At 47.8% G+C, this 26,812-nt stretch overlaps 1 protein-coding gene across 1 annotated transcript in view; it reads left to right on the top strand.

The window, feature by feature from the left end:
• SSH2 (slingshot protein phosphatase 2) overlaps nt 1–26,812 on the top strand; it is a 114,480-nt gene that overhangs the window by 26,247 nt on the left and 61,421 nt on the right. The window contains exon 2 of the mRNA XM_088138743.1: nt 19,842–19,885. Coding sequence (XP_087994869.1) covers nt 19,842–19,885 — 44 coding nt within the window. The remainder of the gene's footprint in view (nt 1–19,841; nt 19,886–26,812) is intronic.

The raw sequence follows: 26,812 nt of genomic DNA, 5'->3' as shown, positions 1-26,812 counted from the left end.
GGACTGGGCTGGGGCAGCTGGGGCTTCCCGGGGTGTGGCAAGCAGCCCCAGAGCCACGCAGTTCTGGAGCTGCTTGCAGCCCCGCAAGGCAGGGTGCAGGGCAGCCAGAAGGGGAGTTGAAGGCAGTCTTTTACCTTACTGAGGCTCGGGGCTGGGAGGGACCAAGCCTGGAATGGCTTGAATTGAGGTGGGTCCTCGCGTAATGGCTCCCAATTCTTGGTTAATGATGCAACTGAGACTGCTGGGATTGTGGTCGCTAAGTGATGCAGTCACATGACATCTTGCTTTACGACCACATCGCTTAGTGATGGAAATTCCAGTCCGAATTGTTGTAAGTTGAGGACTACCTGTATAGCAAATGTATACAGAAAATCTATAGATATAAATACAAAGTATGCATTAATAGATAGATTTTCTCCAGGGTGGTCTGTCCCCAACCTGGTTCTTCAGGTCTTCCAACCATGCACTCATCGCCACCATAACTGAGTCCCTCCTTCTTGCTGCTGGTTGTCCTTGTCTTCTCTTTCCTTCCAACATTCCCAGCATTAGAGCATTTTCCAGAGAGCTGGGCCTTCTCATAATATGTCCAAATGAAGATAATTTGAGCCTGGTCATTTGTGCCTGGAGAGAGAACTCTGGGTTGATTCGTTCAGTGATCCATTAGTTCATTTTTTTGGCTGTCAGTGGTACTCTCAGGAGTCTTCTCCAACCCCAAAGTTCAAAGGTGTCAGGATTCTTTCTCTCTCCTGCTTCTTCAGAGTCCAACTTCTGCTTCCATAGAGGGTCACAGGGAAAACCACGGCTTGCATGATTCTGATCTTTGTAGGTAGAGATGGATCCTGGCATCTGAATATCTTTTCCAAGGCCTTCAGAGCTGCTCTATCAAGGGCTAGCCTGAAAATTAGCATACCATACAATAAAATAACATCAAATAATAATGGCAATTATCAAGATTAGTACTGTTCTTCAGCCACAAGTGGAACAAGCAGAGGCGCAGAATCGAGAAACCTGGAAGGTGCATCCAGGAGGGGCAATAAATACGCTTTGGATTCGCTGCTGATCTGTTTTAAGGGCTGATCGGAAGGGCCAGCTTGCCCCAGGGCGAGGGCAGGCTGCACACCCTTTCTGCTGGGCAGGAGCTCTTCTGCCCACATCCAGCCCCATGGGAAGGCAACCTCTCCCCGTAGTGGTTTTCCCCACATGGCCTGGCTTGAGTGGTGCTGTGCCCTGTTTCCTTCTAGGCAAATCCCTCCATCAGCTGCTCTGCCCTCTGCCAGGAAAACCCTCTCCCCTCCCAGCCATTTTTTTTCTTTTCACAAGTTCACCTACAGAAGAGTGAAAGATGGACTTGTCTTTAAAAAAAAAAACTGGTGAAATGGACAGAAGTTTTTCTACTTTCCCCTTCTAGCCCAAGTAACAGAGAAAATGGTGAGACTCTGGTGTTTTCTCTTTCTTTCTTTCTTTCTTTCTTTCTTTCTTTCTTTCTTTCTTTCTTTCTTTCTTTCTTTCTTTCTTTCTTTCTTTCTTTCTTTCTTTCTTTCCCCCCCTTTCTCTCTTTCTTCCTCCCTTCCCCTCCCCTCCCCTCCCTCTAAGGGGTAAAGAAGAAAGGGAGGATACCAATCTGGGGCTGTGGTAAATGTGGTCCAGACAGCATCATAGAAACAAAGAACTGTGGAGTCATCTAGTCCATCCCCCTGCCACATGCAGGAAGACCAGTTAACGCATCCTGGAGAGGAAGTTCTCCAGCCTCTTCCTCAAAATCTCCAGGGGTGGGGAGCCCACCTCCTCCACAGAGAGACTCTTCCGTTATTGGGCAGATCCCACCACTAGGAAGCTTTTCCGTATGTTTAAATGAAATCTCGGTAGCTCAGCGTCTGCCAGTTGTTTCTGGTCCTCGGTCCTGGAGCTGCCGACCATCTTCTCTGGGGCTCCCTCTTATGGCCCTGAGCACGGCGGTCACGTCTCCCCTCCCTCTCCAAGCGCGACGTGCCCAGTTCCCCCAGCCTGTCCTCCCAGGGCACGTCCCCAAGGCCCTGCGTCATCTTTCTTGCCCTCCGTTGAACCCTCTCCAACCTCTCTCTGTCCTTCTGGAAATGGGGTGCCATCACAGTGATGAAAGGAAAGTGTTGAAATCCAGAAAGGGATTTCAATTCCAGCCCGTTTATGCATGGGAGGTGAGCAGCTTAAGGCTGCAAAGTGGAGAAGCCGCTAGACTAGCCAGTTGTGGGAATCCAGCAAACCATCCTTCCAAATTTAATTCATTAAAGAAGACCACAAACCCACCAGTGCCTACAACTGGTCCTATCTTTTTGCCAGCTTTTTCTAAAAACTAAATTAGACTCGGTATCCTCCAGGTGCGTTAGTTCATGTGCTTGGGAATTTCTGGGAGTTGTAGCCCCCACACATCTGGAAGGTGCCAGATGGGGGAAATCCTCTGAAAAGAGAAACACAGTTGGCAGTGGGAAATGAGATAGCTTGCAAGGCTGCATGTTTGAGATTCCTGATTTAGATCCTCTGCGATTCAGCAACTAACTGCCTCATTAGGCAAAAAATGCCTGAAATCGGTTTGGCACAAGCCTTCCCCAACAAATCAATTCTTGATGGAGAAAGAATTACACTTTCTGCAATTGCATGGCTGTTTTTGCACTGGGTATTTCTTGATCAGAAGCAAGGAGGGACGGTCATACATTTAACTAGACTTGTGTCTTGTTTCTCCATCACATCTCTTCTTCGAATGAAAAAAATCTCAAAATTTGTCTGCAAATTTTATTCCCGCCTGTTATTTAGCTTGCTCGGGTTCATCCTCTCAGTGGACACCAAGGATACTGCCAATTAAAAAAAAAAAGTGTGAATCCAAAAGCCATGTAACGTACGTACATCTGTCTGTCTGTCTGTCTGTCTGTCTGTCTGTCTTATTTATTTATTACATTTATATGCCAGTCATCTCCCCCAGAGGGTGACTCTGGGCGGCTTACAATTAAAATCCAGGGCAATAAAAATATAAATATCCACAATTAAAATAACAGGTAACCGTTCTATGTAAAAAGCTTCTTGACTTAGACTTACTTTTATCAGCACTACCGGCTGACAGGTCGGTCAACATTTTTGTTAGGTGGTAAGGGAAATAGAACATTTTTAAATGTGAGAAAGCTGAAGAAATGGCTAAAAACGCTGAGCTCACTGTACTGGATGTCGCTTCACGTTTGCAGGTATTCCAAAGCCTACCAATGAACTGAAGCAAACGAAGTCAGCTGCAGCTAACAGAAGCTTCTGCCTTTTAATAACATTGGTTAGTTGGGAAAGGGCTGCCCGACTCCTGGTTTTTTCCCACCATAGACTAACTCTTCCTCCAGCAAATGAGATGCCATGCTGGACATCATCAGCTGCCAGGAGGAAGGCACCCCACAGCACAGTGTTGCTGTGACTGGTGGATGATTTTGACACATGGTGAGATCCTCTACCCCCACGGTTTGGCCATCACTTAAAACTCCCTGTGGGGTTTGCCTAGCAGGAGCGAGGTTTTTTAGTCATACCACTTTGGGCAGGATTCCTCGATCTTGGCAACTTTAAGACGGGTGGACTTCAACTCCCAGAATTCCCCAGCCAGCCTTGCTCCCAGAATTCCCCAGCCAGCCCGTCTTAAAGTTGCCAAGGTCGAGGAACCCTGACTTTGGGCATTCAAACCACTAGGCTGAGCACTGAATGTCAGAGCCCTGTTAGAATGTTAGCATTTTATCACATTTTGTCCAGACGGAGTGGGAGCACGTCTTGACCGTATTACAACTTTGGGTGCACACAGCATCTGGACTGTGCACACTGGATGGGGCTGTACGGCCCCAGACAGACCCGGTGCGCAATCTGGGGGTCCTCCTGGACTCACAACTCCTGCTCAAAGAGCAGGCAGCGTTCATGGCTAGGAGGGCCTTTGCACAGCTTTGTGTTGTCCGCCAGTTGTGCCCGTTCCTGGATCACAGTCACTCATGCCCTAGTCATCTTCCAATTGGGTTACTGTAATGTGCTTTACATGGGGCTGCCTTTGAAGAGTATCCAGGAGCTTCAGGTGGTGCAAAATGAAGCAGTGTGGGCAATTAGGTGTGCTTCTAAAACAGCACATGTTACACCTCTGCTCTGTGAGCTGCATTGGTTGCCAGTCTGCTTCCGGCTCCAATTCAGTGTGCTGGTTTTGACCTTTAAAGCTCTTCATGGCATGGGGCCAGGTTGTCTGAGGGACCGCTCTCCCCGATTACCTCTGCTTGTCCCATCAGATCTGGCAAGAGAGGTATGCCACGGGTCCCATCTGTCAGGGAACTACACTTGGTGGGCCCACGGAGCTGGGCCTTCTCTGCCATGGCATCCACCTTATGGAACATCCCCCCCTCTGGAAGTGAGGTCAACTTCATCCCTCCTTATTTTTCAGAAGTCCCTCAAGACCTGGCTATGTTATAGGCCTGGGGATCCCAGCAGACCAGTGAGATCTTGAGGTGGCTCCCTTGCTGACTGAATCGTGTGTGTGTGTGTGTTTTAAATATGACTGTGTTTGACATGTTTATTGTTTTATATTTTTTGCTGTACACCGCCCAGAGTCACTTCTTGTGAGATGGGTGGCCATATACATTCGATAGATAGATAGATAGATAGATAGATAGATAGATAGATAGATAGATAGATAGATAGATAGACAGACAGACAGACAGACAGACAGACAGAGACAGACAGCTAGCTAGATCGTCTGTCCGTCTGTCTGTCGGTTGGTTGAACTGGAGCCCTGTCAGATCATGCTCCCGTTTGGCTTGTCCAGGCACAACGGGAAGGAGTTCTGATGGCATCCCTGCTTTGCATGTGCACACCCCACAAATTCACAACCCCCTGGTTGGAGAACCTCTCCCTCAAGCCATGATCCCTTAGCGGCTGATGCTGCGCTCTGTTTTATAACTATCTCTTGCGGTTTCATGTCAGAATGACAGTTCTTTGGGTGGAGGTAAGAGAAATGTGGTTTTGACTATGTGCCAGATTTGATTTTTTAGAAATGCTTTATTGTGATTGAAGTTGGAAGCTGGTAGGATTAGTCAGGAATTTTATATAAAATACAGCTTTTGAGGTTGAAGTCGTATTTGGAGAAAAACAGGAGCAAGTGTGACATAATGCTTCAGGTGTAGGACTGGGGCTGGGAAGACCGAGGTTCGAGGTGACTTAGTAGCAGACGTTGGCGTAACTATGCCACTATCTGTCGCCTCAACCTGCTTCAGAGAGTTGTAGACCAGACCAAGAAATCCGCTCCACTGAAAAGGTAAAAATACTTTTATCGAGTTTGGCTATAATAACAGAATTTTGCAAGTCTGATTGTGCTGCGCCTCCTCCCCTTATGTTCTTGTGAACGAGAGAGGTGTCTGTCTGAGCTGCTGGCGAACATTGCCTGCCTGGTGTGGACTTAAGATAAGTTTTTCCCCTCCTCACTTTGGTAGCGGAGTTTGCACATCTCCACCAAGATCCATCTTCCTTACTCTCTGCATCAGGCTATGTATTCCACCTTAAATCACGGTATACGTTTAATAAATTAATAAAATAAATGTGGAGTCCTTGGGGTTCTCTGAGCTGGGTGGTTTTCTCGCAGATTAACGAAACATCTGCAGGAAAACCACCCAGCTCAGAGAACCCCAAGGACTCCACAGTTCAACCCCGAGCTATAGAGATTCGCTTCTATTGGGAAAATAAATGTCTCTTACAGCCCCTTTTCCCCTACGTGCCATGGCCGTCCTGACTGTAAGCTCCTGAAAGACAGAGACTTTCTCTGTCTTGCTTAAGAAATTTAGGATTGTAAAGAATAACAGAAACGGAATTCTTCTCCTCCTTCTCCTTCTCCTTCTCCTTCTCCTTCTCCTTCTCCTTCTCCTTCTCCTTCTCCTTCTCCTTCTCCTTCTCCTTCTCCTTCTCCTTCTCCTTCTCCTTCTCCTTCTCCTTCTCCTTCTCCTCCTCCTCCTCCTCCCCATCAGAATTGAATACTAAGTTTACGGTCTCTCTAAGATCCAGGCTGTACAACCCTTTGACTGGCATCCTTGATGCTTTTTTAAAGATGAAGGCCTCCTCTCTGCATCTTGCTCTGCCTTGTGAATCACGGTTCCTCTGAAATAGCTGTGTGAGGTCTGTGACTTTGGGCTTTCTTCTACCTGGCCGTTTTTTGGGGGCGGGGGGTGGGGCCATGTGGCTATCCCTGTGACTGCTGGCATTTGATGCATTTTTCTCTCTGCTCCATTGAAAACCCCAGCTCAGCTGCTCAGCCGGTGCCGTGGTCACCTGGGCACCCCACCCACCCACGTCAAACAGCCAGCCTGTTTGCATCACACTAAGCTCTCAGCGACTACAACATGACAACTCAGTAACTGCTGTTGCTTGGAGACCTGCCTCTCTCTCGCTCGTTGTGGATCAGCAAAAGAAGGCAAAAATTCAACACCTCTTAATTACACCGGGTTGGATAGGGCGAGGCTTTAAACGCTGAAAGCGAGCCAGATACTTTCCAAAACCGAAGCCTTTCCCATGCCTCCTGAAGTGGATTGGATTCCACGCCCCCGCAGGGGGAAAGATCTGGGGGTGTTGTAGTCCTGTGCCCCCCACATCTCATCCCACCAGCACCCCACCACTTCCACTCCCGAAGTCTCCATTGGTTTCTCCAGTCTCCTGCGGAACAGCTGCCAAAACCTAATTTTGCAAACCTTACCTGTCTGGCTATTGAGGTGGTGACTTTAATCCAGCAGTTGTCACTGCTTTCCCAATAGCTAATAGCTCAGCTCACCTAACTATGATTTGCAGCACATTGGGAGAGGGGGCCATAGGAAGGAACAGGCATGGGGAATGGTTCTGCTGAATTTTGCGAGAGCGTGGCTGAAGCAGCCTTAATTTGGAGACAAATGCGCTATTTTCAAGGTGAGTGTGGTCTGCATACCTGCCAGGTCTCCAAAAGAATGGAGTCTCGTATTCCAGTGAATTAATAGTTAATAGTGAAGCAAGCCATGATTGGTCTATTGTTATAAACCTCCTCCATCTTCCCAAGCGTTGAACATCCCCAAATCCTTCCGCATAGGACTGAGTTTTGATCCCCCGATGCATGCTGTCCTTCTCTGCACCCGCTCCAGTTTCTGTGAACCTTCCTTAACTTGGGCATGCAGAAGTGGACTTGGTGCTGCCAAAACTGAGCAAGGTGTAGGTGGATTTTTCAAAGGCACTTCAATTGATGCAGTCTACAATTCCTCTGGTCCATTTAGTAGTCGCGCCACATTGTGATCAATTGCCGTTCCAAGATCCTTTTCACACGCTGTATTACCAAGTCCCCCATCTTATACCTGTAGATCTTATTTTGTATTTCCTATGATAGTGCTTTTCACATAGCTGAAAGGGAGAAGTTCTTGCTTGATTGAGAAGGCAGGACACAGAATAGTGGATTTAAGTTCTAGGAAGACAGATGTGAGGCCAGTGTTTCTCAACCTTAGCCATTTTATGATGTGTGGACTTCAACTCCCAGAATTCCCCAGCCAGCATGGACTTCAACTCCCAGAATTCCCCAGCCCCACTCCAATTCTGGGAGTTGAAGTCCACACATCATAAAATGGCTAAGGTTGAGAAACACTGTGTTAAGCAATACTTCCAGAGAGTAAAAGAAATTTAACGGAGGAACCAAAGACCCAGAAAGGTGGAAGAAAGAAGAAGGGGGGAGACTTGATAGCTGTGATCAGGTACATGAAGGGGAGCTACTGGGGAGATGATCAAGTTCTATTTTCCATGGTCACAGAAACTAGGATCAGAAATAATGGATGTTAAGTTGCAGCTACCTCAGTTGCACTTAAATATCAGGAAAAACTTGCAGATGGTAAGATCTGAGCAGCAATGGAGCCAGCTATCTATGGAGGTGGTAGGTTCTCCATCTCTGGAGGTTTTTGAGAAGAGGTTGGACAACCACCACTCATGGATGGTTGAATTGGCTTCCTTGCACTTTGCAGAGGGTTGGACTCGGATATCTTTGCGGTCCCTTCCAGCTCTACACTTCTAGGATTCACTGGGTGGGTTCAAGCAGAGGGTGGACAACCACCCCTCTGGGAGGTTCAAGTTGGGATTCCTGCCCTGAGCAGAAGATTGGACTCTACGGTCTCTGTGCCCCTGTTCAAATCTGTGGTTCTGCAGTTAACATTAGGGCTTAGCACTGTGTGCACGCCAGACCACTGTGTTTTCCTCGCCAGGAAAATCAAGTCTCTCGAGCTGAAGGAGGCAGCTGACATCCCAGATGTTTTTCATCTGCAACTCAGATAGTAGTCAGAGCCAGCTGGCTGGTAGGAGAATTGCTGGGGCATGTAGTTCGGCACATGAATCCCTACTTTTCTGGCAGACTTTTAAGGATGAGAGTGATCCATTTTTTGTGCCTGTTGCATCCATAGCTTGTATGTGGTTTCTTGCAGTCTTATCTCTGAGAGTCGTCACCACTGAATTCGATGGGCTCTGTGAGTCATGCTGGATATTCCTTATGCTATTTTTCTTCTCTCTGCGCACCTCATTCTAGGTCGCTGTAATTGTCTCCCTTGTCACTATTCAATATCTTCTTTTTTGCCCCTAAGAGACCAAGAGAGCCCAGAGCAGAGACCGGGTTTAAAAAAAAAAAAAAGACTTAATTGCAGCCTGTGTTTCTCTGAGGGTTTGACAAATTTTAGGCAACTCGTGTTTGGAAAACATGACACAGCTTAATAGGATCCTCTCTTTCTGCCGAGTCAGAAAAAGATGCTATTTTCTGGCTGGGATGGGGAGGGGGGTGTGGACTGTTTTTAAATATGCTTTGTAAAGCATCTTTCCCCAATTGTCTTCAATGAACTGGGGGTGTAGCCCAAGATTGGGGAGGCCTGCAATATAGGGTGCCTGGGGGGGCAGCTACAGAAGGGGTAACAAAGAGTGTGATGTGTTCCAGGACTATCAGGAGTGGGCTCCTGATCTGGACTCTGCTCACACACATAGCCTTTTTAGCAGCTGCGCCCCATTGCTGGCTCTTGTTTAACTGGTGATTGACAAGCTCATCCAGATCCCTTTTACGCGTGTTGCTGCCAAACCAGGCTTCCCCCATCCTATGTTTGTGCCTTACATTTTTCTATCTGGAACTTGACATTTCTCCCTGGTCACTTCCAATCTATTCATTTTGGCTCGCTGCACAAGCTTGGTTGAATCTTCTCTTTCTCCTCTAAAAGCATTGCCTCTCCCCACCCCCAAAATTGGGTCATCTGGAGACTTGCTTGTTACAGATCTGTCTTTGTTTGCCCTGGACTTCCTCTTCTCTCTTTGCATTTTTATTTTTCCTTACCAGAGGACACCACTCCCCACGTGGAATAAGAAAAGGGGTAGAAACTTGACCACGAGGTTATTGGCCCTCGGGTGCCCCCGAACGAACCAAGATCCTTCTTGCCAGCCACGAGCCTCTGGAGCACGGCTTCTCCTCTCTGGCAGCTGGGCTCTGCTTCCCCCGTGTGGCATCTCCTAAAACATGCAGCTTGAGCCCACTCTGAGCAGGAAGGGCAGGTATTCCTGTCTGGGCTGCCTCTGCTAAAAGCAGCCTTGGCTTGCTGGCCACACAAGCGTCTGCTGTGGCAATAACCAGCAGCGGGTGAAGAACTGGTAGTGGAGCCCTCGACTCAGACGGCGGCGGCCTCTCCCGGCTGAGAATCTCACGGGCAGCAGATTGTTGGCGTAGCCAGAGGGTTGCACTAAATCAGTCTGTTTCAATCAAACTTGACAACTTTTAAGATGTGTGGACTTCGACTCCCAGAATGCTGGCTGGGAATTCTGGAAGTTGAAGTCTACGCATCTTAAAGCTTGCTGGCTGGGGAATTCTGGGAGTTGAAGGCCACTCATCTTAAAGCATGCTGACTGGGGAATTCTGGGAGTTGAAGTCCACCCATCTTAAAGTTGCCAACTTTGAAAAACACTGCAGTGAATCATCTCTGAGATCCCTTCCAGCTCTCTGATTCCAATCTGGAAGCCCACAATCTTGGGGTTGTGCCTGTGTGGGAACAAAAGGGGCCATTCTGTGCCAAGTCAAGCACCCGCTTGCCTGGGGTCTTGCCGCAGAGAGTAATTTCCAGCAGCTTCCCATGTTCTCAGTAGGGCAGTGATGCCCAGTGTCAGAAGGGCCAGAAATCAATTCTCTGCATGCACAAGCACATCCCAGAACTCGTTGCCCTGCCCTGCCCTGCCCTGCCCTGCTTAACCAGGTGAGCCCACTGTATACAGCTCGGTAGCGCTTCTTCTCTCCCGGGGATCTGTACTTTGTTTGAACTGGTTCCTTTCCCAGGCCTCCTTTGGAAGCGCCAGAGGGAGAACCAGGCCTTTTCTGCAGGCAAGGACAAGTCGAGCGACTTCCCGCGGGGAGCCTTCCCTGTGGGTGCTTGTTCCCCACAAGTGCCAGCACTTCTGCTTTATGAGCAAAGTATGGCTGGGCATGGCCACTGTCTAAAGCAGTAAACTGTGGTTTACCAAGCACCTGGATGACTTTGCAGGACATGCTCAGCCGAAAGCAAACCAGCCCCACTGTGCCCAGCGTACGATGCCAACTCAGCTTGGCACTTCTGTAGAGCCAGTCCAGATGTCTTTTTGGAGCCAGGGAAGGCACACACTTTGGAGCATGGGGGAAAAGGGTGACCTCAGCTATTGAAGAGCAAGCCCCTTGTGCGCAGCAGAGAGCGGGTGTGCTGGGCAGAGGCTCGGATCAGAAGCAGAGGCTGACTGGAATAGTCCAGAAGTCCAGCGCCCTTTCTTCCAAAGTAGCCAAGGAGGTGCCCTCTTTCTTTCTTTCTTTCTTTCTTTCTTTCTTTCTTTCTTTCTTTCTTTCTTTCTTTCTTTCTTTCTTTCTTTCTTTCTTTCTTTCTTTCTTTCTTTCTTTCTTTCTTTCTTTCTTTCTTTCTCCTCAGCAGTGGTCATCAGGGGTAGACGCCTCTGCTTCCGAAGGATCTGATAGCACATAACGGCTCCTCCACCCGCGTATTTATGGGAACCCTTTCTCGAACCATTCAAGCCGCTGATCATTGCCACATCTCGTGGCGGTGAGTTTCAAAAGCTAACTGTGCGCTGGGTGGAAAAGGCTTCGAATCAACCTTTTGGGAATCTCCTGCCAATTATGTTCATTGTAGGATTTCCAGTATTTTGCCCCACTCAGACATTCCATGAAATAATGCCACAGTGTTGGCAGCAGGTTTGTCCTTGTTTTATTCGGCGTCGCTTGGTTTGGGTTCGGCCACTTTGGGGGTAAAAGAAATGCCAGCCTGCTTCTCATCAGACTTCTGGAGAAGTTCTCCCACCCGCTTTGTGGGTCCTTCCAGGCCGAGTGCTGTATTCACCAGCGGTCCACGGTCATAAATGGCCAATCTCCAAGGCCTCGAACAGGGGAAAGCGATGCGCGGCTCCTCATCCCTCTGGGTCAGCCCCTCCGGTGGCTGAAGGCTGTTGCCAGGGTCTGTCTGACCACACCAGCGTTTCAAGAGCGTGCGGATCCCAGAGGATTTAGATCCCCTTCCCACTCCATCGCTGCCCTGCTTGATTCTTTCCGTGGCTGGAGGTGGCTGTGGAATGGGGCACCTGATGCAGAACTTGGTGAACGTGTCTCGCTTCCAATTGCTGCTTGTGTGTTCCAAGCTGGAAAAGGCATGACCCACGTTTGTGAGAAGACGGAGAGGCAAGCAGGCCCTGAGGGGTTCTCGTAAGCCTTGGGGCAAAAACACTGCCCAGCGCTTGGAAAAAGGCTGATTCTGTGTGTGTTACCCACCCACCCCGACTTCCTTGGCTTCCCCAGAAATGTATTCCTATTTTCAAGCTGCCCTGCCTTGCCCTTTTTCCTGAACGCGGGACTTTGAGATAGCGATTGATCGAGATCTTTTCCATTAGAGCAGTTTTTCCAGCATATTTGGTATAATGTGGAAATACTCAAATGCTTTCTGGGATCTTGCTATGATTACCTGCCTGGCTGCAACCCATCCAAAAAAACTGTGTGTGTATATATATATATATATTTTTTATGATTCAAGGTGTCATTTGGATTATCGAAAAAACTTAATAAGGCCAACTTAGGTGCTAATGTAATGGCCTAAATTGTGATTTGTCCTGTTTTAATAAATATTTCAGTCCAAAAACACTGAATAACTTTAGAAGATCACCTCATATGATAATGCGTACTTATTTCTTTATATTTTCTCCAACACATTGGGCTTATACTAGAATTTATCATGCTGAATTTCTTTGGTGTTAAGTACCATCTGTAAAATACTTTCGTTGCGTTTTCCCTAATTTTGACCAAAATTGATTTCAACCGTTTTCTAGGCTACTCAGTTAACCGTAAAGGCAAACATAAAGGGGCTTTTATATCAGGTTTCTATACTGCATTTAATACATTCAAAATGTTGGAAACGTTTTTATATACTTCCTGTTAGATAACAAATTTAGCCTTATTTCACATTATGTCACAGCTCTAGCTGCTTGTGTTCCAACTGCTGGAATTGCAGTGAAATGCAGAATTTGATGTATTCGAAACCATGAATTTATGACACAGAGCTGGCATAGAAGTTAAAAATATCATAAGAAATACATAACCAAATGCCGACATAACATTGATGAAATATATATACAAAATTCCAACCCCCTTTTATCCACCAGTCAGAATCGCAAATGGTCCAGCCTCTGGCCTATTTAAAAGCCAAGTTTTTAAAGCTTTTCTAAAGGGGCAGACATGGAAGAAAGATGGAGTAAAAGAAATTAGAGTTGCAGGAAGAGAAAGAATGAGTCCAGTAAGAAAACCTTTTGGAAGATAAATCACTTTCCTAAGAGAATTAATGGAAAGAGGATGTGGAAGTTGCTTGAAAAAATTATGTTACAAAGTGCCACAGAAATGTGTGGCATTACGCTAAAGCAGTGTTTCTCAGCCGTGGCAACTTTAAGCTGTGTGGACTTCAACTCCCAGAATTCCCCAGCCAGGATGCTAGCTGGGGAATTCTGGGAGTTGAAGTCCACACAGCTTAAATTGCCACGGCTGAGAAACACTGCACTAAAGGATAGTAGGTAGTCCCCAGTTTAAGAATGAGTTTGGTTCCCAAGGTCTGTCCTTAAGTCGAATTTGTGCGTAAGCCGGAACAGTGTTATTATAAGTAGTATATTGTGTAACGAACTCGAACCATTGTGTATCTAACTCGAATCCTTGTGTATTTAACTCAAATTCTGCTGCACTAGGCTCTGTTCTTAACTATGGGACGTCCGTAAACGGGATGTTCTTAACCCGGAGACTCCCTGTATGGGAAATGATGAAGAGAAAAAAGCTGTAGCCGAGGGAAAAAAGGCATTTAAAAGAATGATTGCTTCAAAAGATGAGGATGAGAGAAGGACATTGTATAATGAGGATACAGAGAAAAAGATAGTTGTGAAGAATGTAGTCAAAGAAAGCAAGGGATGGTTAAGGTTAAACAAGGCAGAGAAAATGGGAAAAAAAGATTGTCTTGGAAGTGGGTGGACTAAATGAGGGGCCTCCAGGAGAGTGAATGGAATGAAAAATAAAAGCAATGAAATGATTTGGGATGCAATGGAAGTGAGCAAAGGTTGGGAGAAATATTTCAGAAATCAGTATGGGGCTGATTATGAGTTGTGGAAGAGCGGAAGGAAGGCTACACACGTTGATGTCCAAGGAGAAAAATGATGGAAAGGAAGTCATAAGTCCTGTGAAAATACTGAAACGTTGAAGTGTTTCAGGTATATATGGTGTGACTGGAGGAAATTAAAAGATAGATGTGGTTTGCTCATGGAGTGGGCGTGCAGCTTGTTTCGTGGATGTGTGAAGATTGCAACGGTGCCCGTTGATTAGAAGAATGTTATTTGGTTCCCCTGTTCAAAGAGAAGGGTAGCGGAAGCCGATTTGCTTTGTGAAACGTGTGTGGGAAGGCCTTTGCAGAATTCTGAATAAGAGGGTACAAAAGGTGAGAGCGAGCAGAGTTTGGGAAGTGCAAGGCCAGGGGCGTGCAGATCAGATTTTTGCTTTCCAGCAGGTCACTGAGGAATGTGTGAATGTACGAAAACGTATTGAACGTGGCTTGATTTAGAGAGTGTGCATCATAAAAGGAGTCCGTTTGAGTTGCAGAACGTTTTGCACGGAGGTAGAATTCAAGCTGAGCTGCTGAATCGGAGGAGAGTAGCGTATGTGGGAAGTAAAGCGGGGGGGGAGAATAAATGGAATACCTTGTGAATGGCCCGATACTGGGCAGAGAACAAGACAAGGATGTGTGATGTTCCTCTGGTTGTTTTATGCATTTATGGATAGATGTGTTAGGACTGCTTGTGGTGGTGTTAGAAGGATGTTGAGGATGTTTTCAGGGCAGATGATCCCATGTTGTTCGCTGTATCTTGGGGAATAAAATGCCTGAACCAAGCTATAGGAGGCTTAAATGGATGCTGTAGGCTGCCCAGAGTCTTTTGGAGTGGGGCAGCTATAATAAATCTAATTAATAATAATAATAATAATTCCACATTTAAGAGCTATCCCCCTGCTTCTCATTGCAAGAGGACGATCACATATACAGAATACATAGCTTAGACCAGTGTTTCTCAACCTTGGCGGCTTTCAGATGTGTGGACTCCAACTCCCAGAATTCCCCAGCCAGCATGGCTGGCTGGGGAATTCTGGGAGTTGGAGTCCACACATCTGAAAGCCGCCAAGGTTGAGAAACACTGAAGTTCCTCAGTCTACTACAAACCTGTATCAGCTTCGTCCAGCTCTTGCATGTGAAAGGAACCGGAGAGTCGATCCAGAAATATAAAGCTGAAGGATCTATTCGCGTTGGGTTCTGTGGGCTTACGCTCAGAAGTGGTATAGGAATTGGAACTGGCATGGAACTGCGGAAGGCATACCCTTCTCCACTTCTTTTTGACCCTGGTCTGCTCCCCTGTGGGTTTGTATGGGTGGGGGATGGAACAGGAAGTAATCCAAGACTGGATTCTTAAGTCTTTGGAGCAGCGTTATGACGATGAAAGTCAGGAACTTCCTGGAAGGACCATGCTTGGGGTTGTTGGGAACGGGGTGTTGAGATAACTGATGTTAATTTGTCCTTTTCATCCTTGTGCACCTAAGATGGGTGGACTTCGACTCCCAGAATGGTGGCTGGGGAATTCTGGGAGCTGAAGTCCCCACTTCTTAAAGTTGCCCAGTTTGCAAGACACTGATCTAGAGCTTCGTTGGCTCCCTTCCTTGGATTTCTCTGCAGATTTGGGTGCTTCCGACCTACAGCGCAGCCTCTCCTCCCTTGGAACAGTTTGCTTCCTTTCGAGCAAGCTTCCTTCCACGGGGATGGAAATCCAAGGGAGAACTTTGGCTTGTCGTCTTTTAAAGACCAAAACGAAACCGCCGCTCTGTGTCGTAGGCAGCGTCTCTAAGGAGGTGGTGGGGAGGAGGAAGTTTTAAAGAGGAGTCCACCTTCTGAAGCCCGAAGCACAGAGATCTTCCATCAGCAGCCTGCCTGTATTTATTTGCTGGTTTCATTTGATTTGATTTATACACTTGCCCATCCCAGTAAGGTCACCCTAGGTGACAAACACCATTGAAAACATCAATATAACAATAAAAATGGAGATATAAACATAGCAGAAGCAAAAAAAAAAAAAAGGCAACTGAGGATAAACCCAACAATAAATTAATACATCACAGGCTTGGCTGACCTCCAGCACCTGGGCAAAGAGCCGGATCTTATGGGCTTTCTGAAAGACTAGCAGGGTCTGAATGCCCTTCTTGTGTGGCTGTATGGAGCGGCTGATTTCACCTGTAAAGCTCTAGGGCAGTATTTTTCAACCTCGGCCACTTTAAGATGTACCGATAGAGGCGAATATGTGTAACTCAGGGTTGAACTGTGGAGTCCTTGGGGTAATGAAACGCTTGCAAGAAAAGAACCAAGCTCAGAGAACCCCAAGGACTCCACACTTTAAGATGTGTGGACTTCAACTCCCAGAATTCCCCAGCCAGACTTCTGGGAGTTGAAGTCCACATATCTTAAAGTTGCCCAGGTTGAAAGACACTGCTCTAGACCTTGGTAAAGGGGGGCTGAATTATTTTTCCACCAGGTGCTGAAGAATAAGCTGGCCCTTTTCAATCTGGGAGCCCTCCAGACATGCAGACTTTACTCCCAGAATTCTCAGCAGTGGCCATGCCAATTGGGGAATTCTGGGAGTTGAAGTCCATAAATCTTAAAGTGGCCAGGGTTGAGAAACACTGTCCTAGAAGAAGCTGTTAGCGGTGCCCAGTTCCAAGAGGGGAGGGGGGCAGAGGCCAGGAGCAGCCTCCCTGTTGAAGCTGGCCTGGCCCCCTTGAGAACGGCCTTCTGGAGGAAGCCAGACCCCTCTGGAGCACCTTTACAAAGTGGTTCACCCTCGGTGGATTATTGCTTTTTTTAATGCTGCTGTTATCATATCAGTAGTGATATTTTGATTGTCAACTTTTGTTTACCATGAGGATTTTTATGGATTCATGGATTCTTACTAGAGACCAAGCCATACAAATTGAATAGATGAAGGGGATGATCTTGATGTAAAGTATCAGGCCTTAACAAGTGAAATACAGAGACTGTGGAATAAGCTGGCCAAAGATTCTCCATAGTCATTGGAGCTATAGGAGGAGAATTGTCACAATTATTTGACCTTACAACCTTCAGCTTACAAAGAACTCCTCTGCTTAGAACTACTTATATATTACAACAATATTTGGACAATTCCTATGCCTTTGGCTAAAGCTTGTATTGATCCTAAAGAGAATACAAAATCATCATCATCATCATCATCATCATCATCATCATCATCATCATCATCATCATCACCATCATCATCTTGCCATACCAAAAGTTCTGGAAAAGTACTTAGACACTGTAGGAATGGACAAAATCTCAACACATCAGTTACAAAAACTCACATTACTTGGAACAAAGCGCATGTTACAATGGTATCTTTAGCTATTGTAGATCCTTGTGAAGGATCTGGTAGTCAGGAGTACCAAACCTTGTCAGAACTTTCTGATAGACTGTGTGTAAATAATAATATGGGTAGTCCTCAGGTTACGATGGGACCAGAACTTCCATTGCTAAGCGCTGCAGTCGTAAAGTGCGATGTCACGTGACTGTGTTGCTTAGCAACGGCAGTCCCACTTGCTGTCGTAACCCTAGGATCATGTGACTCCAGAAGTGGCAGGAGTCCCAGGTAAGGCACACAGGTGAGCTGTGGGGGAGGCCTACAGGCAGGCACTTTGGAATGTGGGGAGGTGCGTGGGTGCTGTGGAGGGGCAGGGGGTGATGCGGGCAGGCACTACAGAGCACGGGTTGGCAAAAAAGCAGCAGGAGTGACTTCTGACTTTCTGTCAGCTTCCCCATTGACTTTGCTTGTGGGAAGCCAGCAGGGAATGTCAGAAATTGCAACCACGTGACCACAGGACGCTGTGACATCATAATCACACACGGGCACTGAGCAATGGCTAGAACTTTGAGGACCGGTCATAAGTCCCCCTTGTTCAGCGCCGTCATAACTTTGAACTGTCGCAGAACGAGTGGTCATAACCTGAGGACTACCTCTAATAACAGCAACAATAGTAGTAATCCTGTGTCTTTCTGAAACTGAGTTTTTTCCCAGACTTAAGAAGTCACAGCTGCAGCACATTTGGGTTTTGTAGATATCCCTTGCCCCCTCCCTTTCTTGCTCTGTTTCCTGTGTTATCAGAGCAGGAATCAGTGGAGGCTACGGGGGCTAAGTCTTGCATGATTATCTGGGGGGAGTTGCATCTGAGGAAGTAGTCAGGGCTCTTGCAGCTGTTAGCTCAGCCACTTCTGTGTTAGATCTGTGTCCCTCCTGGCTGGTTAAGGCTGCCCAGGAGGGGATGTATGATTGGGTCTGGGCGGTGGGTAATAATTCCTTGAGGGAGGGGGTGGTTCTGTTGGCTCTTAAGGAGGCGGTGGTGCGCCCTCTCCTCAAGGGGCCACCGCTCAACCTAACCCGTCTGGACAGTTTTCGTCCAGTCTCCAACCTCCCCTCTTTAGGGAAGATTGTGGAGAAAGTGGTCACGTGGGAGCTGCAGAGGACCCTGGATGAAGCGCATGATCTGGACCCTTTTCAGTCAGGGTTCAAGCCGGATAACGGGACTGAGACGGCATTGATTGCACTCTTAGATGACCTCTGGCGGGAGTGGGATGGGGGCAGTGTGACCATCCTTGCTCTTCTTGACCTCTCAGCGGCCTTCAATACCATCGATCATGGTTTCCTTCTGGACCAGCTTCAGGAGTTGGGGGTGGGCAGCACAGTGTTGTGCTGGTTTTCCTCCTTACTCAAGTCAGTGTTGATGGGGGGGAGAGATCCAGCCCGTGACCCCTAATTTGTGGGGTGCCCCAGGGCTCGGTTCTCTCTCCTCTGCTGTTTAACATCTACATGAGGCCGCTGGGTGAGGTGATTCGATGGTTTGGGGTGAGGTATCATCAATATGCTGATGATATCCAGCTTTGTATCTCTACCCCAGGCTGCCTGAGTGATGCCGTGGGTGTTCTGTCCCAGTGCCTGGAGGCTGTAAGGGTCTGGATGGGCTTCGACTCAACCAAGCAAGGCTTTGGGTATGTGGGCCTTCTGGTAACAAGGTTTTTCCATCATTGGTCCTGGATGGGGTGGCACTGCCCCAGATGGCCCTGGTGTGCAATCTGGGTGTCTTCTTGGACTCGGCTCCTGCTGGAAGAGCAGGTGGCAGCCGTGGCTGGGAGGACCTTTGCCCACCTTCAGATTGTGTGCCAGTTGCACCTGTTCCTGGACCAGGAGGCTTTGCTTGCAATCACTCATGCCCTCATGACCTCTCGTCTGGATTACTGCAATGCGCTCTTCATGGGGCTGCCCTTGAAGAGCATTCAGAAGCTTCCACTGGTGCAGAATGTGGCTGCATGGGTAGAAAATGTTGCCAGTTATTTGGCGCATGTAGCACCTCTACTCTGTGAGCTGCACTGGTTGCCCGTGTGCTTCTGGGTGCAATTCAAGGTGCCGGTTGGCACCTTTAAAGCCCTGCATGGCTTGGGACCAGGTTACCTGAGGGACTGTCTTCTCCCAATTGTTTCTACCCGTCCAATTTGGCAGGCTGGGCGTGATTCGGGTCCCATCAGCCAAGGAATGTCGGCTGGTGGGACTCGGAGACGTGCCTTCTCTGCCGTGGCCCCCGCCCTCTGGAACATCCTCCCTCCAGAGATCAGGGTGGCCCTGAGCCTTTGGGCCTTTTGTAAGGCTGTGAAGACCTGCCTGGTTATGTGCCCAGGCCTGGGGCCCCGAGTATGTTAAGGGCCCCGTTTCCTGGCTATATTAACATCTCTGGCCATAATTTACGTGGCGACCATATATATTTATTTGTATCGTTTTAATTGTTTAATGTCTTTATGATTGTACGCTGCCCAAAATCACTTGTTGAGTTGGATGGCTATAGAAATCACATACATACATACATACATACATATATACATACATACATACATACATACAAATAACCTGTGCTCTTGCCTACTCTAAGGCAAGGATCTTCAAACTTTTCCAGGCTGCTGAACCTGTTAGTTAAAAAAAAAAAAATCCGCAGAGCCCCCGATCAAGAGGCAAAGCTCTAATGATAGATAATTAACTGAGTTTGAGTTTGAGTGAACTCTTTTTGCCTTTCGCCTCTCATGGTTCCATGGAATGCACTTGGAAAACCCCTGCTGTAACGCACCGGGCACATTGGTGGAGTGATATAAATACATGGAATACGCATTGAACTCTTTCTCCTTCCTTCATCCCCCACCCCTCTTCTCTTGCACATCCAGGAGGCCGACAGCGGAGAAGACGACTGCCGGTTTCAGCCCAGGAGGTATGTGTGGGTGGCAGCCCCTCGGTGCTCACCTGGCTGCATGGTTGGGCTGATTAAGAAAATGGTGTGGGTTGACGTCCCATGTTTGCCATGTAAGTGCTCTGTCCTCTGTGTGACTGCCCTTCCAGGGATCAGCAAGTCAGAAGCAATGTGTGAACCCGGCCCCTGCTGACTGTTCCTCCCGCCCCTGCGCCTGGCCACCAAACTGTGCGATGGGCAGGGAGCTTTTCCCTGTTCGTGCCCATGGGAGAACATGGCAGGTCAGGGGATATCTGGCCAGGCTTTGGGTCTCAGCGAGTGCAGAGAAGAGCAGCGCAGATGGGGAGAGACATGGAGGCAGAATATTATGAAGAACGGTGAAAAGAATGGTTTGTCTGTTTAACCCAGTGTTTCTCAACCTCATCAGCTTTAAGATGTGTGGACTTCAACTCCCAGAATTCCCCAGCCAGCCATGCTGGCTGGGAAATTCTGGGAGTTGAAGTCCACCCATCTTAAAGTTGCCGAGGTTGAGAAACACAGGTTTAACCAAAAGGAGAGAAAGCAGAGGGAAGACAGGATAGCAGGCTAATGTTCTTCGCAGGGCATGATTTATTTTTTGTAGTGCCCAAGAGTAAGACAAGAACCAGTGGGTGGAAGGTTAACAGAGGGAGAACCAAACTCAGAAGGAGGAATGTCCTGACCATGATTGCTATTAAGCCGTGGACCAGCCTGCCTCCTGCAGTCATGGTGGCTCCGTCCCTGGAGGGTTTCAAGCCAAGGTGGGAGAGCCCTTTGCTGGGATGGTCTGAGGATTCCTGCCCTGGGCAGAGGGCTGGACTAGAGGACCTCTAGGGTCCCTTCCCACCCGAGGATTATGATTCTGTGAGTGAGTGCAGAAGAAAGTCTGGGTGGGTCATCAGAAGTCAGAATGTACAAAGTCCTTGTATGGGTGAACAAGCTCGTGGTCACCTTGCTCCAGAGTGGCAAGGCTCTCCGGGGCCTATTGCGCTAACCCAGAGGCTGCATTTACACCACACGCTTCGCTAGGTGAGTTACAGATCATATGGCTGTGCATTCACACTTGCTAAGCTTGGCTAATTTGATTCTTGATACTTTTTTTGTGGCTTACGTTTTGTGGGAACCTGGGCCATTTGATTCAGTGTATTTGTTTTTGTTCAGTGTGTTGTGTGAACTAAGCCTTTATGGCTTGCAAACTGTGGTTCGTGGCTTAGTGTGATGTGAAATATGCTAATGGATTGTTCAAGAAAGCCCTCTGAAATAAGCCATGCTTTACTGCAGGGTGTGAAACCGAGCACAGCCTTTTTTCCATTTGGTATATCCCAGTTTTTCAAGATCAAGAGTGAAGCGTTGGGTAGCTGGAGGAGGGGAAAGAAGGATCTGGGAATATCCAGACCAACGTTTTTTTGTGGTGGGGGGGTAACTTCCATAGGAGGTTCTGGGAACGTTTAAAAGTCATCCATCTTCGTTTCAACAAAGTGCTTTGCGAAATACAATGTGGTATGGCATGATATTAAAGTGGGCTCAAAAATCATCAGAGTGCACTTGTTAATGGCTCTTCATCAAACTGGGGAGAGGTCTCAGTCCTGGCCCTTGGCTCTTTAATGGTTTTATGAATGACATGGATGAAGAGGTAGAGGAAATACCTATCAGATCTGCAGGTGATCCACAGTTGGGTGGTGGCACAGCTAATACTTTGAAAGAGGTAGAGCAGCCTTTCTCAACCGGGGTTCCACCAACGCTCACTAAGGGTTCTGCAAGGGGTTGTGTTTGAAAATAAAATCACCATATCTACAATTACTGATCACACTAATGCATTGTGAGTGGTAGATATAATAATGTTTATGCAGGGATTCCCTGTGACCTGAAAATTATTTCAGGGGTTCATCCTGGGTAAAAAGGTTGAGAAAGGCTGGAGTATAGAAATGGGCTGAAAAATAACAGGTTTAAATCGAACAGGGACAAAATCATTCATTTGGAAACAGGAAATAAGTGGATGGGCAAAGGATGGTATATACTTGGTTTGCTAATTGTATCTGTGGATGGTCTTGGATTTGTACTTGATTGCAGACTAAATACAGGTAGTCCTCGACTAACGACCATTCGTTTAATGACCGTTTGAAGTTATGACAGCACTGAAAAAGTGACTTACGACTGGTCCTTGCACTTACCACTGTCATATTATCCCCACAGTCACATGATCAAAATTTGGGTGCTAGGCAACTGGCATGCATTTACAATGGCTGCAGGGTCATGTGATCGCCATTGGCAACCTTTCCAGGGGGCTTCTGACAAACAAAGTCAATGGGGGAAGCTGGATACACTTAATGACTGCAGCAAAAAGGTCGTAAAATTGGGCGCGACTCACTTAACGACTACATCGCTTAGCAACAGAAGTTCCGGTCCCAATTGTGGTTGTAAGTTGAGGACTACCCGTATGAGTCAACAATAGGATGTGGTTGCAAAAAAGACAGAATAATGGGTTTAAATTACAGGAACGTTTTGTTTTGTTTTATTGTAAACTGCCCAGAGTTGCTCCTTGAGTGAGAGGGTGGTGACTAAATTTGAACTATAAATAAATAAATAAATAAGAGTTAGGAAAACTTCTGAACTGTAAGAGAAGTTTGGATAGTTTGGATAGTTTTGGCAGTGCAATTTTGCCTTGTTTTGCAGGGTTTTGTTTGGGGGTGAAGGGACGGTTAGCAGATTTTCTCCTAGATGCCTTTCTTTTCCATTCCCAGTGTTAATCTCTCCCCCAACCCCCCAAAACAGGCTGTAGTATTTTGATCAAGCTCCTTCGGGTGACCCCATTGCAGTCCCGGGGAGTCTCCTGGGGTTACCTGGAAAACTGAGAGGAGGTTGCCCCATCTTGGCTGAGCAGGAGGCCAAGGCGGCAAATTGTGGTTATTTCAACCAGCTGTTGATCAACAGATTAGTCCAGCATTTCTCCAGGAAGTTTGCCTCCCCTCAGGGCTCCTTTCTGAGCCGGCTGACCGGTTGGATGCTGAAAGCAACCACCGAAGGACTGGAAGCCAGAGGGTTCTTGTTTTATCACCCTGCCTTCGCCCTTCGAAGAGGAATAATCAGACTCGGAGGCCTCGAGGCTTCTTGCTCTGCAGAAGTAAAGTGGGAGGGGTGGGGGAGAGGGACGGTCCAGAGCAGCAGCTTCCTGCCTGCCTGAGTTTTGCAAGCCCCAGCAGTTTAGGAGAAGCCGGTTTAAGGCAAAGAAACGCCCTTCCCACCCACCCCCATGACTTTGGTGAGCGAGAGGGGCTGTCTTCAGACGAAACCCAGATTTCTGGAGTGACGCACGAGGAAGCAAGCTCGTCTGCCCCTTAACCAAGTGGGTTTTAAAGCGGTTGCCTGGGGTTATTTTTTGCTTCTCTTCAGTGAAACGGTTTTATTTAGGAAGTTGGAAAGTTATCTCATTGGGGTTTTTAAACATTATTCTTGAACGTATTTCTTGTCCAGCTCTAATCCCGATGAAATTATTAGTTTTATTCCTGGCAAGAGTGGAACGGCTTTATTGTATCGTTGTAGAGGATGGTGTTATTGCAAAGCTTGAGAGCTCTGGGGTTAGGTAATGCGTGAAATCAGCCTAGAGTTCTTCCTATCACCCACTGTTTTGGGTTTGTTTTTTTTTAAAATGGAGATGCTAGGGGTTGAACCCGAGACCGTTTGTACACAGAACTAGCATTCTTTTATTGACTACACTCTGTGCCACAGGAGCACTTGTGTAAACCTAGTGCCTGCCATTTCATTCAAGAAGACAGAGTCTGAAGCTGAGTAGTTTAAAATAATCATAGAGCACAATACCATAGAACAGGGTTCCTCAACCTCGGCAACTTGAAGATGGGTGGACTTCAACTCCCAGAATTCCCCAGCCAGCATGGCTGGCTGGGGAATTCTGGGAGTTGAAGTCCACCCATCTTCAAGCTGCCGAGGTTGAGAAACACTGCTCTGATGCATTGTAGTATTCACGGGCATCGTTTAAAAGCAACGTAGGCTTGGCTTCAAAAATACACAAAATTAGAATTCGCCATATTCCAAAGTCCAACTACTATCCTGTTTCTAGCTCTTTGGATGGCCAAAGTGACCTCAACGTGAGAATCCCTGCACTGCAAGGCCTGGGAACTTTTCTGACCAAAGGCATTAAGCGGCTTTTTTTGGTAGCTCTTTGTCGTAGAAGAAGGCTCAGGGGGCCTGGCTGATTCCTCACCTCTTTGTTCAGAGCTTCGGGTGACCATGAGACATGGCAAGCTTTCCCTTTCTCAGCGCTGGGCAGGGGGCCCAATGGGAAGGGTCTCAGCCCCAGATCTGGCCCGTCTCTGTTCATGTGCAAAGTGCATACGCTTCCCTTCCCTTTGAAATAATCCACAAAGGTTCTTCAAGGCTAGAGAAGAAGGCTGGGGGCTGGGGGGTGTTAAGAAACACCGCTCCAGGTGCAGAAATGGCCAAGATTTGACCAGGTTCTCCCCCCTTCCCTTGAAGCAAGACGTGGTTCTGACTCAGCCACCCACCCCAGGCCTCATGGAGAAGATCAGGGTCATAATGCTGACAGATGTCTCCTTTCGATAGCAGCACAGAAGGGCATGCAGCATAAGAGATAACAGAATTACTGCCAGCTCAGAGATGCTCAAGGTTTCTATTTCAGCCTCTAAAACCCAGCCTTTGGGTGTCGGGTGTTTACGAGGGGCATTTAAAAACCAGAGCATCCTTCCAGACCGCGGGTGAGAAAAGGTGGGCAAAATCCTTCCTCAGGAGCCAACTGTTATCTGCAAACGAAAGGAAAAACCACAAACACCGGCTAATCCTCTGCAGGCAAATCTTTAGCGGGGATTTCTTTCCAGACCCCTCCCTCCCCCCAATCCCAGCTTTGCAACAGGAAGGTCGGCAGGCCCATCAGCCACAGACCGTTGTTTCCCACCACAAGAAAATATTTTAAATATGCCGAGACAGTTATCTTCTGAACATGCACGCACGCGCACCCACACACGCTTCAGACTCTGCCCGGCGCAGAAGAATCTTGCAGGGAGCAGGGAATAACCAGTGTCCTTCCTCTGCCTCTCAGCCCCCAGGCCAGGGGCACAAAAATGGGGGGGGGCGTTGGCCGACGTTGCCGTCTGTTCCATGTCTCTCCCTTTCTCGCGCACACGCCAAGCATGTCACTGGTGAAGAGGAAGAATTTTATTCGATAAATATGAGACTAAGCAAACGGTGATGTCTCTCTGCAGATGCCCAAGGTCTGGGTGGATGCATATTCATAACGTCATTCATAACATAATTTCTCTGTTCGCAAAAGGTCCTGGGTTCAGTTTGCAGCGTCTCCACTAAAAATAAATGTTTAATGTTAATGTTTAAAAAGAGCTGGTGATAGGGAAGCATCTAGGCAAGTGTTTTTCAACCTTGGCAACTTGAAGACGGGTGGACTTCAACTCCCAGAATTCCCCAGCCAGCCATGCTGGCTGGGGAATTCTGGGAGTTGAAGTCCACCCGTCTTCAAGTTGCCAAGGTTGAAAAACACTGGTCTAGGCTGAACTCACACCATGCCTTAATCATGGCTGAGCCCTCAGAGGTGCGACCCCACCACCCCTTTTCCAGATGTTCACAGCAGACCATCCCATAATGAATCCAGGATCTCTGGAAGCAGAGGCTAGACAAAACCAGTCAGTCTGTTCGGGGGTCTCTGGGCAAGGGAGCTTAAGAATGGGAATGCAAAAGCGTGGGATCCAGAGGCCAACTGCTCTCCCTTAATTCTTCCCAATCACCCCCATCACACCTCCGACCTGTGGCCATTTTGCCATGACGTTTCGGTAGTTCGTCCCTTTCTCCTGCAGTAACCATCCACCCCGGTTTGGAAACTGGGTTCGTACACCCCAGTGCTCTGCATGAACGCGGTTCCCAACTGGGAAGCTGAGGAGCCATCCAGCATTAAGAGTGGCCCGGATCCTCCTTGCCCTGCCCTGTCCTGGGGGACCAGGGTCCCTCCCCCAGACAGAGTGAAAGCAGAGGGCCTTATGCTGGAGAAATGTCCTCCATGGTGGGGGGGGGACGGACTTGCTCCTGTTCAGTTCAGCTAACGCCTCTGCGATTATTAATCTTCCTAGTTCCGGGTTGTGCCTTTGATCTGAAGAAGCTCCGTCTTTTAAAGAACGCCTGCTCTTTAAATAAAACTGTATTTCCCTTATCCGAGTAAGTGGAAGGAATGCAGCACCTTCCTTGGATCCGGGGCAGATGCTCAGAGTGGGGAGACCAAGGTGTTTCTCTGAAGCACGGTGGAGGACTATTGGGAGTTACACCGTGGAGCCCTCTTGGGCCAGACTAGCTCGCTTCTTGTAGCAGGCTGGACTTCGCTGCGAGCTCTCCGAAAGGGACGGTGGCCCCGAGGGGCATTGTTTCGTGTTCTGGAACCCCTTCCCTCCCATGTCAGAGTCCAAACGGATTTTAAGTAATTGCCTTAGAGTCCCTGGAGGAATAAACCCAGATTATAGCTGGGGCGGAAGCAGGCCGGCCGCAGTTGCTTTCCCTAAAACAGGCTATTCTCAATGCAGATGAATTCCCAGAGGCCCTTTTTTTTTTAATATAGCCATTGCTTATTTACATACAGGATTTGTGATTTGGAGTGATTTTAAGCAGGCTCTCCCCCCAAAACGTGTAGGTGTAAGTTCAATACCATTCAGTGCAGTTCTGAGTAGGTCACGTTATGCTTGGTTGATTTTAAATGGGAGATTCCTTTTTCAAATTCCTCGTGTTTATTAGGAAGTGAAATACGTCCACCGCAGCCCCAGAGGTCCCGGGGCCGGAAGTTCAGACTTTCTCTTTCAGGGGCTTAAGGAGCGACATAGGTGCCTTAAGCCTTCTAACCCTTTTAAAAACTTCCTGGCCTCCATCCAGACCCAGGCCCAGGCCCACCCACCCTCCCATTCTGAA

Source organism: Python bivittatus, unplaced genomic scaffold (genome assembly GCF_059951505.1).
Source record: "Python bivittatus isolate LINGU-HERP-01145 unplaced genomic scaffold, Pbiv_v1 ctg000240_np1212, whole genome shotgun sequence".
NCBI lineage: Eukaryota > Metazoa > Chordata > Lepidosauria > Squamata > Pythonidae > Python > Python bivittatus.
This window is presented reverse-complemented; position numbering and strand designations above follow the sequence as displayed.